This window comes from Rattus norvegicus, chromosome 4 (genome assembly GCF_036323735.1).
Source record: "Rattus norvegicus strain BN/NHsdMcwi chromosome 4, GRCr8, whole genome shotgun sequence".
In the NCBI taxonomy this organism is placed as follows: Eukaryota; Metazoa; Chordata; class Mammalia; order Rodentia; family Muridae; genus Rattus; species Rattus norvegicus.
The window spans coordinates 67,633,782-67,646,769 of NC_086022.1; the positions used below are offsets into that span (position 1 = coordinate 67,633,782).

The following is a 12,988-nucleotide window of genomic DNA, read 5'->3' on the forward strand; positions in this document are numbered from 1 at the left end:
GGAAAGAAAAGAAAAAGCACAGTAAATGCATGGAAAATGAGTTGATATATTGTAAAGTGTTGTTAATTTTAAGAATTGGTTTCATTTGCCACTCTAGTTGGCCAAGTGAACGTGGGAGATTGGAGCCTAAAATTGAGGTGGACTAAAGTCTCATGCAATAGAGAATGTCGTCTTGAGCATTAGTTTATACTCTAAGGAACAAGGATCACATGAGTAAGATGCTCAAGTGCAAGGACAAGCCACATAGGTCAAAAACATGGTTTCCCACAGAGGCATGTGAATAACGACAGCTGAAGTAAACTCACTCCCACCCAGAACACCTGGGAGGAGCATGGCTGCACCTTCCAAGAACAGAACTGTGTTGAAGTAACTGAGGTCACGAGGTCTTGCCTGGCTTTCTTGGAGTTTTCGCACAAGCACTCAGAATTCTCACAGGACTGTTTTTGGACCATGTTCTGACAGTTTAACTTGCCACTTTACGATACCTTTTAGTTCAATAAGCTGAGTCATATCACAAAGTTGTAACATATTTGAGCAGAAAATTTGGGGTGAAATCTTTGTTTGTTTGTTTGTTTACTTATCTGTTTAATTAGAGACAAGGTCTCTATGTAGTCCTGCTGTCTTGGAACTGTGTAGGACCAGGCTGTGCTCAACTCAAGAGCCCCTCCTGCCTCTGCTTCAGGAGTTCTGGGTTGTATGGCTTGTGTGACCCGTTTGTAACCCGAGTGAGATTCTTCGCACATATACCAGACACTATTTTAGGAATTCACTGAGCTTATATCACATTATTTGCATTAGAAATATACTGATGTTTTTCTCTCTGCTTCCTTCTAGATTACATACAGGTTACGGCACCTTCTCCGTGCAAGGTGTGATGCTTCTCCTGTGACCAACAACACCATCCAGTTTCACTGTGATCCTAGTTTCTGGGCTCAAAATATTATCAACTTGGGTAGGCCATTGTATATATTTTCCCTTCGTGACTGTTTCGGTTATAACAGATTACTGAATATATTCCCATTCATTATCCTGTTTTACAGTCACACTTTTTCCAGTATGTCATTAATATATGCATGTGGTAACACAGACACATGAATATATAGTACTTGTTTTGAGATGACATATGAAAATACATTTGTTTATAAGGTACTTAAGTTAGGGTTTTAGGAGCCCTCCTTCTCCACATAGAATCCTGTTTGTGCTTGCTTTTTTGTTTTTTAATGTATATGGGAATTTTGCCTGAATGTTTGTTTGTGCATCATGTGTGTGCAGTGCCCACAACATTGTCAAGAACAGGGCCCCAGATCCTATTGGAATTGCAGAGGATTGCGAGCTGCCATGTGAGTGCTGGGAATGGAAGAGCAGCCAGTGCTCTTAACCACTGAGCAATCTCACCAACCCCGAGAACCTTGTCTGTATTGTTACCTCTCTCTATATCAGGATGTATTTCCTCTTGACTGTATGTGATACGTAGGCTTTGTCTAGGGTGTGTGTGTGTATGCTTTGCTGTGGATCACAGCTGCATAAGTACTTTACCATTAATTCCACATTGCCCGTGTCAGTTTGGTTTTTGATATTTAGAATGCTTTTGGAAGAAATACCATTTCCCTGCTGCTAGTGAACAGCCTCGTGCTTATGTGTTTGTATGGTATGTGCCTCGGTGTACTGGTGCCTATGCAGTCCAGAAAAGGGCATTTGATTCCTGGAGCTGGAGTTACAGGGTGGTTGTGCTCTGCCTAACAGGGGTACTAGAAACCGAACTTGGGTCTTCCAAAAGAGCAACAAGTGTTCTTAACCACTCAGCTATTTCTCTAGCCCAAGTTATGCTTTTTGCAGTGGGGGTAAAGTGGGATAAGACAAGAAAGGTCTCGTGTGGTTCAGGCCAGCCTACCCTGACTATGTAGACAACCTACCCAGCATAAAATCATAATGTTCTATATGACTTTCTTTTTCCCAGTCTTGCATTTAAAATCAATTTCTTACTTGGCAAGCAGTAGCTTTGTAGGTATGAGCACTGTTAACATGTCAGAAGTCTGACAAGTTTTAAAACCATTGCTCAAGCCCCTGATGGCTCAACTGCTTTATCTCATTTATAGAAGATTTTTCTGTTTCCTCCCTTGCTCATTATCATTACCCTCCCCATTTGTTTGGGGTTTTAGATCTTTTTCTTATTCTGGTCAGGCTTTCAACTGTGTGAATGTATAGTATGGGGTGCAGGGAGAGGGTCTGTGTCTGTAAGTAGTTGAAGGATAACATACAGAGAAGTACTCCGTCTTAAGTCAGCACTCATTGAGTCAGAGAATAGCATCTTGGCAACATTAGGAAGTAGATAATCTTTGAAAGCAGTGCAGTCAAAAGTAACCACTCAGCTTTCTTGTCGTTTCACACAGAGAAATGCTGGGAACAAGCTCAGAAGTTCCCTAGACATTCCCCACAGCCAGGTTTTCCCTTGATGCATCTTGGGTTCCTGGATTTCTTTTAGGATCATCAAATAAGACTGCTCTGCACCCTTAAGACTAGATTATATGTGAGAAAGGACACAGAGCTGGAGAAGGAGCCAGTGCTCTCACCACAACACAGTGGGAAGAGAAGGCAGACCCAGACGCATGCCATCCATACAAAGGAAGAACAAGAAAGAGTCATGGAGTCCAGGTGATAGAGACCCCTGCAGGCCAATTTGAGACATTCGTGGCCATTTCCTTACCAAAATACATAGCCAGAAGCTAGAACCAAACACTTTGATCCACCCTACTTAAAAAAAGAGAGATACAAAGCACGGGCTTGGAGATGGCTGCTCTTAAAAGTCTTAATATTTTTAAATGGATTAGTATTCTTAGAATTTTTGTAAGGTAAGTTTTTATAGAATATAAATAAATAAAAACCTCATTGGGAATCCTCCGTTTTTAATTGTTTACAGTCTTCTGCGTACAAAATTGTTTGGCAATTAAAATCCAACTCAGTAGCTATATAATACATAGTATTTCACCAATTACCAGACATTTTTATCTTGTTCTCTTTTCTTTAATTAGGTTCTTTGGTAATCGAGGAGAAAGAGAGCCAGCCACAAATGCCTAAGCAGAATCCTGTCGTGGAACAGAGCTCCCAGCCACCAGGTGGTTTACCCTCCAACCAGTTATCCAAGTTCCCAACACAGATCAGCCTAGCTCAGTTACGACTCCAGCATATTCAGCAACAGGTAATGGCTCAGAGGCAACAGGTGCAACGGAGGCCGGCACCTGTGGGTTCACCAAACCCTAGAATGCAGGGGCCCATCCAGCAGCCTTCCATCTCTCTTCAGGTAAATTTGGAAGAGGGCCTATCCTAACTTAGATAACTATAGAGTACTTGTGTTGAGCAGCTTTCAGTAATCCACACCCCACACACTGCCCTTCACTCACATATTAACAATTGACTGCATTAAAGGACCCTTGATCTAACACATAGTTTTTAGCTCACCTCCAAACTGATTTGATGATTTGTTTGCTCTGTCTCCTTTCAGCCTCCATGCATTGTCATCAGTTCTGACAGGGAATAAATGTTCTATTCCCAAACAACTTCTGCCTCTGGCAGGTGTTAGCTATGTGTCTCTTAAGTCCTGTAGTGCATCAAGTTGAGCAGTAACTTAAGAGTCTATTTGGAGACAGTATTTAGAAAACCACACTTTATTCTAGAAACTAGGACACTAGTCAGTAGAGAAAGCCAGGCAGTCATTAGAGTCCTGTCTTTTCAGCCTTTTTAATTTTTCCTGAGCAAATCTATATACTATTGCTATTCTTATTAGATGTGTGCTGTTCTGTCGTTTTCAGTCTATTTATTTAAGCATGTGTTTGCATTGCGTTGTGCTAAAGTGTCTGTGTGCTTGCTCTCATGTGTACAGGTAAGCAGGCACACATCATTTGTGCAGGCAAGAGGGTGACATCATGTCTTCCCTTGTGCCCTTACTCCCTTATCTCCCTTACTGAGGCTGGTCTCAAGTGCCTTATTCACTGAAGCACCTCTCCAGTCCCTCATCTGCTTTTAGTTCTATGTATAAACATTGTATTCCAGTTAGATAGGATGTACTAGATGAACAAAGGCTTGGTGTAAAGTTGCATCTGCCTCGTTCATAGAACTTAAAATTTCACTTAATTCTGTCTTCTCCCTATTTGGACAGAGGTTTAGTAATGATTTTGTAAATGACACAAATGAGTTGGAGTTTCAGAAGTCAAGTACATGGGACAAAACTATGCTACAAAGTCTCATTTCACTTAAGAACAAACTTAGCTCAGACTGTCTTAGCAATAAAAGCAAAAGGAAAGGAGGCTAACACAGAGATGACTAACTGATAAAAAGGAACTGTTAGTTCATTAGGAGGAGAGAATTTATTTTATAGGAGTTTACCAGCACCAGGATATGTAATGTGGTTCTTTATGAAAAAAAGCATCTAAATGATATAGTCTTTTTAATAGCAATTTAGTAAAACATGAACTAGCTTTTAAAGAATTCTTCGGCACTAATTGAGAGTTACAGACATACATCATGCGTCTGTTGTTGTTTGCCCATTTTGTAGCGCTAGGACACAGCCCAGACCCCTGCGCGTGCGAAAGCACATGCTCTACCACTAGTTTGGAACCAGGGAGGGAGTGATTCCCATCACCTTAATGAGGTGCATTTCCATAACTGGGGCAGTAACTCAGTAGCTGTGTGAAGAACCTGCTTACCCATGTAAGCAGTGGCAGACAAAGAGCATGTAAGCCTGCAGCCTGCTTTCTCTAGAAGTTGGCTTTTGGTTTTCAGTCTGTAGTAGTTAGTGTTGTAATCTGTATAAAACCTCTACTATTCAACCTTATTTTCTAACCTAGAAGTACTTTTCACAACTTTCCTTGAATATTATTTTTAGACTTCTATGACTACCATTCCTTTCTTCTTTTTAAATCTGTTCTGCTAAATACCCATTTCCATTTTGTTGTTTTTGTTGTTGTTGTTGTTGTTGTTGTTGTTGCTATTAGTTTACCCTCCTTCTATATTTTTAGCTTCTTCATTTTCTACCAGCTTTTGTACATATACCTTTTGGGCACTGCCTTCTAAAAGTGTATGTCTTTGTGTTTCTCGTCATGTGGGATATGCAAATCATACTTCCCATGTGTCCTTGTGGACAGGTAGATTGGAAGTTTGTGCTTGTGAAAAGTCTCTTGCATGATATTTCATAATTCTTCCTCTGAAGATCAACCATGTCACCGGCACTCTAAAGTGCTAGGTGGCCGCCTGGTATTTAATGTGGAGTTTGTCAGAACATTCTCCTAGATCAACCCAACTGTAGCAGTTTAGAAAACAGGGAGAACATAGCTCACGTTGTGCTCACCTGTAAGCTTAAAGGTAGACGGGGTTAGCATTTGGTCTGGTGCCCTGGCGTCAAGTGTCAGTTTGTCGAGTGTCAATTTGTTTTGGTTTTTTGGTGTTTTGGGTTTTTTGCCTGTTTGTTTTTGGTTGAATCGTTATGTTGAGCAAAAGGATGAGACTAAGGTGACAGGAAATATCTGTTCTCCCTTAAAAATCAACTGTGTGTTTTCCTTTGAATAAATTTAGAAAACCTCTCTGTAATTCCTCACTATTTTCTGTTTGTGTTTTCATGGTGTGAAGCCCTCATGTGCCAAGTTTTATAGGAAAATCAGAAAGGTGTTAGGGCTTCTGGCTAGTTCCCCTATGTGGTTACTCAGTAATGCTGTCTCTGCACTTCACCTTGGAATTTCTGTTGGGTCCAGAAACACTGTACAGATGTGTTTTTCAATGGTTCTGAAATATATTCTTAACTGAGGGGAAAGGAAGCAATTTAGAGTATGAGAAAAAAAAAATCCAAAAGTAGGAAGAATTGGGGGAGGGAGGGCAGAGCTACGCCTATGGCTGTCTTGGTGTGGCCACATGAACCTTACAGCGCTAAAGATTCAGTTGTTTCTGTGAACGAGGACAGAAGTGCCTCCTTCTTCAGGAAGTCCTGATCTTAAACACAGTTATGGTGTCTTGAACAACGAAGCAACAAGTTCCCAACCATGAACACAGTTGAGTGGTCAAAAACACTGGCGTGTGAGCTTAGGGTTTGCTAAACTCAGTTTGAAGCCAGCATTGACAGAGGAGATGTGGCAGATTTGCCTCTCCACCCAGCCTTCCCCATCCACCAGTGTCAGGCGTGCTTCCTCCTGCTCACACCTCCTCCTCCTCCTTCCCTTTCCTTCCCTTCCCAACCACTCTTTCCCCTTGCCCTTTTCTAAGTGACTACTAGTGCCAACAGTGAGCATTCTGTGGTGAGATGTTACCCTCTGGGATTTTATGCAGTAAAGATCCGGTTTGGAGGCCATTGTTAGTTACTGCAGTGCTTTTGTTTCTTTCTTCTAGCATCCACCACCACGCTTAATAAACTTTCAGAACCACAGCCCTAAGCCCAATGGACCAGTGCTTCCTCCTTATCCTCAGCAGCTGAGGTACCCACCCAGCCAGAATATACCACGGCAGGCAATAAAGCCCAACCCCCTGCAGATGGCTTTTTTGGCTCAACAGGCCATAAAACAGGTGTGTGTTACCTTTCTCTCCAGTGCATCTCTGTACTGCCAGGTCATAGGAGCTTACGTAGACAATAGGTGATGAAGGGCACGTGCTTGCTTTTCTGTTGAGTAGAAAATACAGACTATATGTAGAAGCAGATCTATGGCGACAGGTAAGAAAACATCTCAGTGCTTTGTAATCAAGGAAGCCTTGCCTACTGTGTGTGTGTGTGTGTGTGTGTGTGTGTGTGTGTAATCAAGAATTGATTTACCATCTCTGGGTTTCATTTAGTAATATTTTAAAATTCATACTCGTTTCTGCTTCACCATTATAAAGAAAAGTTTAAATTGATGCTTGGCATCAAATTCTATTTATTTTCCTAATTTATGGCCTTGCCAACTACATTTTTTTTAGATCTCACTCCAGCTATAAAAATATGAGTGCCTTGCAGAGTTGTGTTGACAGTTGTCCTAATGCATATAAAATCACCTGGCACCTTTCAAGTATCACCCCTCCATTTATTAGATTTTAATGGCTAGATCATTGCCTTCTGCCAGTGACCAGTACCAAGGAACCAAGGTTCAACTCCAGAGATAGGACCAGGGACTCAAGGCTGTGCTGCACACGCCCCTCTCTGCTGGCTCGAGGCTCTGGAACTTTTCTTTGAGCAGCTCAGCCCACAGACTTGAAGCAAGGACAGGAAAACACGCTCGTGCCCTCAGCACTGTCATCGCATGTGCTCACAAGGCAGAAGGTCTCAAGACCAAATCAGGGTTGTTTGGTCAGCCGCATCTCTACGGGAATAGGAAACATCTTGCCTGTGGCATTCCTTGGGCAGATGGAAGCATTCCTGCTAGGGAGACAAACAAGAGTTCTGTGGAAACAGCAGGATAGCGTACGCATGCTTCAGTAAATACTATGAAGTTTCTTTTAATATTTTCTAGACAAAAATGTAAACATGAATGAATAAGTGAACAATAAACCAGGAGAAACATGACTTGTGAACTTTCTGTGTAGAGTTGATTCATAGGTGTCCTGTACTTTTTAAAGTGCCACGGTCAAACACGTAGGACGGGCCAGTGCTTTGGCACAGCTGCTCTCTGAGGTTTGAGGAGAGCTGGTGGAGTCCGAGCTTCCATGGTGTGGGTTCAGGGATCAGGTTGGCAGGCTTGCAGCAAGTGCTTTATGTACCGAACATCCCACTGGCCCCAGAAATTAGTTTTAATGCATAAATTCACCAAATTATCCCATGCTCATGTAATACTTTTTAGCTAGTAAGAAACTGTCATGTCACCTAATTTTTGTGAGATATGATCTCATCTCTGTGTTTTATCTTGTGCATAGGTAACAACCCCAGAAAGGTACTCATCAACAGTGATTCGTTACTCTCGGAAGGGGAGGAAGAAAAATACGTAGGGATAAGATAAAAAAGATTGGGTGTGAAGGTACTAAAGATGACATTCACACCCAACTTCATGTTTCTGTGTGTATACTTTTTACAGTTACATATATATGTGGGATTTTTTTCAGAACACCGTGTTTCAGAATGTCACTCTACAGTGTCATCCATATATAAATGAGTCTGGGCAGCTCTCTGCTGAATGACTTTGGGATAGCTTTCAGTTCTCCCACCCCTAGATTTATTCTGAGTTTTCATGTTTTTCAAGTACACCAAATATTGAAATAATTTCATAGGGACAGTTTGTTTCCCTTGCCTTAGTACATATTAACCATCTGCCTTTTTAGCTAACTATCCATCAGTGCTGTATTTTGTGTTTGCTTTGAAGCAAATGTGAATGAGAAAGCTGTCCTCAATAAGGCTTAATTACTTGGTCATATATGAAAAGTAAGGAAGGGAAGTATAAGCATCTTACAGCCCTAATAATATGTGACTATTTTTAGGCATTTCAGGTAGGAATAAAAGAAAATGTATGTTTTCAGTTCTCTAGCTTTACTTCAAAGAAGTTGCTTTTAGTATGCTTATATTTCTTGTACAATTCATATGTGTGTATATATATTTTGCAAGGATATGAGGTTGTTTTTTGGTATATGCTAGTTATTTTTTGCCAGAAAAAAAAGGCTTATTTGTTTTTTGGTATTATTACCACATGTGTGTGTACACACAAAATATGCTTCCCTTTCTCTCTCCCCTGGTTCTTTCCCTTCAAAGGACATTTGAGCTGTAATGATAGACTGTCGCCTCTGTCTTTGATATGTGCAAAGAGGGTCTATTTACATTTCTCATTATTCTGTCTTGGTACCGCAGTGGCAGATCAGCAGTGGACAGGCTACGCCTACAACTGCCAGCAGCTCCTCCTCCACTCCTTCCAGTCCCACGATCACAAGTGCAGCTGGGTACGATGGAAAAGCTTTCAGTTCACCCATGATTGATCTGAGTGCACCAGTGGGAGGGTCTTACAATCTTCCTTCTCTTCCAGATGTAAGTTTATGTAAAATCTGTACTAATAACCTCCTCTGAAAATTGGCAGTAAATGTGGGTTTAGTTTAAGGTATGGGTTTATTGGTTTATCAGCTATTTCTGAAAGCTTAGTTTTATTCTTTAGAAATAAAATGTGAGTAAAATTAGAAATTCTGAACATTTGGACATACAAAGGAATGTTTTCTGGGCTCTGACGTTGAAGATGTTTGCAGAAGATGTGCCATGGAGTCGAGGCTAGGAAGTGAGCTGGAAGGCTAGACTACTGTCCAGAGGAGAGAGTGGGGAGTAAGAGCAGAGCTCAGGTCAGTTCCTGAAGGGTAAGGCGTGCAAAGCTACAGAAAAGGCAGGACACCAGACCTGTCTACTTGAGCATATTAAGAAATATAGTCAATCTTTAGGATCTTTAACTTTGACAAGGGACTTGGAAAGCATCTTTCTAAAGGCAGAAAGTAACAGTGTTGTGTTGCTGGCCTCTGTGTGGGTCTGTGCCTGTACACATATTGTGCCTACATGAATGCTTGATGCCTTTGGAGGCCACAAGAGGGCATCAGATCCCTTGGAACTGGAGTTACAGACTGCTGTGAGCTGCCAGGCGGGTGCTAGGATGAAATCCGAGTTCTCTGGAAAACAACTGATGTTTGGTTTTTTTCCCAACTGCTGAGCTGTCTCTCCAGCCCTGCTTTTTCCTGCCCTGCAAGATTAGGAGGTCTCAGTGTCATGAGACACATACAACCAAGTATGAAACATTTACACTTGTGAAGGTTTTCACACTTTAGTTGGAAGGAATCGTGTATTAGATTAAACTTTTAATTTTGTTTTAATTTTTTTTCAAGTTCAGATCAATTATATTTCCTAATAAGCATATTATTAATCTTACTAGAGTCATTTCAGTTTTTATAGTGCATATATTTTAAACGGGTAGAGCATACTTTTTTCTTGCTCTTATCAGACATAGGAAAATAATTTAAATTAAAAAAAATTGCTTTTAGGATTATTCCACAATATAAATTATTTTTATTACATTAAGAAACCCAGTCCTTTATGCACTGTCCAGAAATTATTGACTAAAGTAGTACCTAAGAATAGTCAAGTACAAATGACCTTGTCTGCTTCCTGTCCCCCAGGCCCCACTACCATAAAAGAGAGAATCCATAGAAAATGAAGTTTCCTTTCTTTTTTTCTGCATTATTTCATTATGTACAGTCTGTACCCTGGCTTTAGGGCACAGTTCTCCTATAGAATCCCAATTGAGAAAGACTACAAAGAACGTGAAGGAATTGTACATGTTCCTGGGAAGTGATTATTTAGGCAGAGGGAGGGAGGGCGGGTGGGCGGGCGCAAGCACGTATGATGTGGTGCATCTGTTCTCAGTATATTTACCATGGGTAGAATATAAAGAGTAAACTTTAATTTCTTGATGGGGAAATCGTCTAACAGAACTTCTTTTGGGTTCTCTTTTTTTTCTTTTTTTCGGAGCTGGGGACCGAACCCAGGGCCTTGCGTTTGCTAGGCAAGCGCTCTACCACTGAGCTAAATCCCCAGCCCCTAACAGAACTTCTAAGTTTGTATTACTTGAGCCCTTAGTCTCTACACTCCAGAGGCAGAAGCCGGCAGATTTATGGTAGTTCCAAGATCAGTCTGGTCAATAAATTGAGTTCCAAGATAGCCAGGGCTGCACAGAGAAGCCTTGTTTCTCTCAACAAACAGGAAAAAGATAGTACTTGGGATCCAAGTTTTCTTGTAAATTTACAGTAGTAGTTTTTAGTTTTCAACATTAATTTGCCCTGAAAAAATTTCTTCTCTTGGAAGATTGATTGTTCAAGTACTATCTTGTTGGACAATATTGCAAGGAAGGATACAAGTGTAGACCCTGGCCAGCCAAGACCTCCATCAAACAGAACCGTGCAGTCACCAAATTCATCAGTGCCGTCTCCAGGCCTGGCAGGTAAGGCCACCTTTTGGATTCGCAAATGTTTTCTGGTTTTTATTTATACTTTTACTCATAATGATTAAAAGTTCCTCTTTGCCTCACTTTTGATGTATTGGGGGTGGTGTCTGCCTCAATTTTTAAATGATGGTTATTGTATCTTGGTTTTATTTTATATATATTTATATGTATTTCCACATCTGTGCCATAGTGCACATGTGGAAGCCAGAGGACAACTTGGAGTTGATTTTTCTCCTTCCTCTAAGAGGGTGCCAGGCTTCAATGCTTAGGTTGTCAGACTTTGTGATAAGGGTTTTAATCCACTGAACCCATTTCACCAACCTGAGTTTTTTATACCATGTAAAACTAGAATTCTTCACAAAGAAGGAAACTTGGGTTCTTTTTTTAGTTTCAGCAAAATTTATTGGCATTACAGCAACCAAAGAGCAAAGTTTTATCACATTGTCATTAATACATTTAGTTGCCTGTATATGGTCTCTTTGAGAATGTAATTTGCCTAGCTTCGCATTTTATTAGTTAGGATACAAAAGAAGAGAGCGGTCTTGGTGGCTTGTGTTTAGCTGTATTTAATGGTGTTTGGTGTAGGGAGGTAAGGCGATGGCTCACTGGACAAGGGCACGCACTGCTCCTGCAGAGGACCATGGCTCTGTTCGCAGCGCCCTCATGCTGGCTCACAACAGCCTGGAAGTTCAGTGCTTGGCCTCCCTGAGTGTTGCATGCACATGGTACACTTACGCGTATGCAGGCAGACCAGTCGAGTCACATAAAAGTCAATCTTTTAAAAAAAAATCATACTTTAATATTCTTAATTGATTGCTATAAGAAACACGGGAAATACTATTCCTGGAGACTTGATATAGCAGGTGTCTCTTGTGTGGCATCCTGGAGAGACATAGACAGATGCATCCAGGTAATGTGCTGGTGACAAGCTAAAGCAAGAATTGCGCTCAGGTCTAGCCTGGAGAATCAGTGAGCTCACCACACCCTGCCAGTGTGGTTGGTAACTCAGCAAAGAGGGCCCCGAGGCTATCTGCACAGTTTGCAGGCCCCTCTAAGAGAGCTCTTCTGTTCCAGCACTTTCCTACATAAATATTCTGACTTTCTGAATCTTGACTTCTTCAGCTTCCTGAATTTTGAAAAATTTCATTACATCCTATGTTTCTTCAGTGTCCTGAGTCTTAGGAGCCTCCCTTTCCCTGGAGGAAAGACCTATTTCAGTCCCGAGGAAGCAGCAGCACAACAGCATCCTCTTGGAGCGATGGAAAGGAGAGAACTTAATTAAGTTTTTCAGCAATGTTACCAAAAAATAACATGGTTACAAAATTTAAGTGGAGGTTCCTGCTTTAAACATGAATTTAGAATAAAAGACAAGTACCTGTGAATAAATTAGCTATGTCCTTGTGGGGTTGGGGATTTAGCTCAGTGGTAGAACGCTTGCCTAGCAACCACAAGGCCCTGGGTTCGGTCCCCAGCTCCGAAAAAAAAGAAAAAAAAAAAAAAAAGAAAGAAAAAAAAAGAAGGAATGTCCTTGATGAAAGACACATGAATAGGTAATCCCTACCCAATAAAGGCATCCAGCAAAATAGACTAAACAAAACTTTGCTCTCTCCAGTTGTCAGAATAGACAGAATTTGGTTTCTTCCTACTGAACTAGCCATTATTTGAATAGAGAGGATAGCAGTGATACAGGTGTCAGCAGGACCCTTCCTGTGTGTTACAGTGTCACTTGGCAAGACACTTCTGAAGGCCTCGTGGCAATAATCCTAAGGCTAACATTTATCTCCTGTGGGCTGCCAGACACTAGCATTACACCCACTAGTGTATGTGCATGTTGTATATAAGTGCCACCGCATGCTTGTGGAAGTCAGACAACAGTTTGTGGGAATCTAATCTCTCCTTCCACGTGTGGCGCCCAGAGATCTAGCTGAGGTCATCAGGCTTGGCAGCAAGCAACTTTGCCTCTGAGCCAGCTCAGCAGCCTGAGCCTAGGGTCTCTATGCAGCAGTTCAGAACCTCCTGTTTATTTACTACCTCACATCTGGATCTGACTTTCACTTTTCCCTGGGTTGTTGTCAGGTGGGACC

General features: G+C 41.4%; 1 protein-coding gene and 1 pseudogene across 6 annotated transcripts in view; one reads left to right on the forward strand and one right to left on the reverse strand.

Annotated features, from left to right (window-relative positions):
• Positions 1–12,988, reverse strand: part of Hmgb1-ps18 (high-mobility group box 1, pseudogene 18) — a 600,236-nt pseudogene that overhangs the window by 174,941 nt on the left and 412,307 nt on the right.
• The window catches only part of Trim24 (tripartite motif-containing 24), a 124,775-nt gene that overhangs the window by 99,542 nt on the left and 12,245 nt on the right, over positions 1–12,988 (forward strand). For 5 of the 6 annotated variants that reach the window (XR_010065691.1, NM_001395753.1, XM_063286504.1 and 2 more), the window contains 5 exons: positions 835–952; positions 3,030–3,298; positions 6,370–6,543; positions 8,783–8,956; positions 10,766–10,901. Coding sequence is in view for 5 of the 6 variants with exons in the window: in NM_001395753.1 (NP_001382682.1) it covers positions 835–952; positions 3,030–3,298; positions 6,370–6,543; positions 8,783–8,956; positions 10,766–10,901 (871 nt within the window). In the remaining variant the exon portion in view is untranslated. The remainder of the gene's footprint in view (positions 1–834; positions 953–3,029; positions 3,299–6,369; positions 6,544–8,782; positions 8,957–10,765; positions 10,902–12,988) is intronic. The other variant, XM_063286502.1, reaches the window with a different exon arrangement.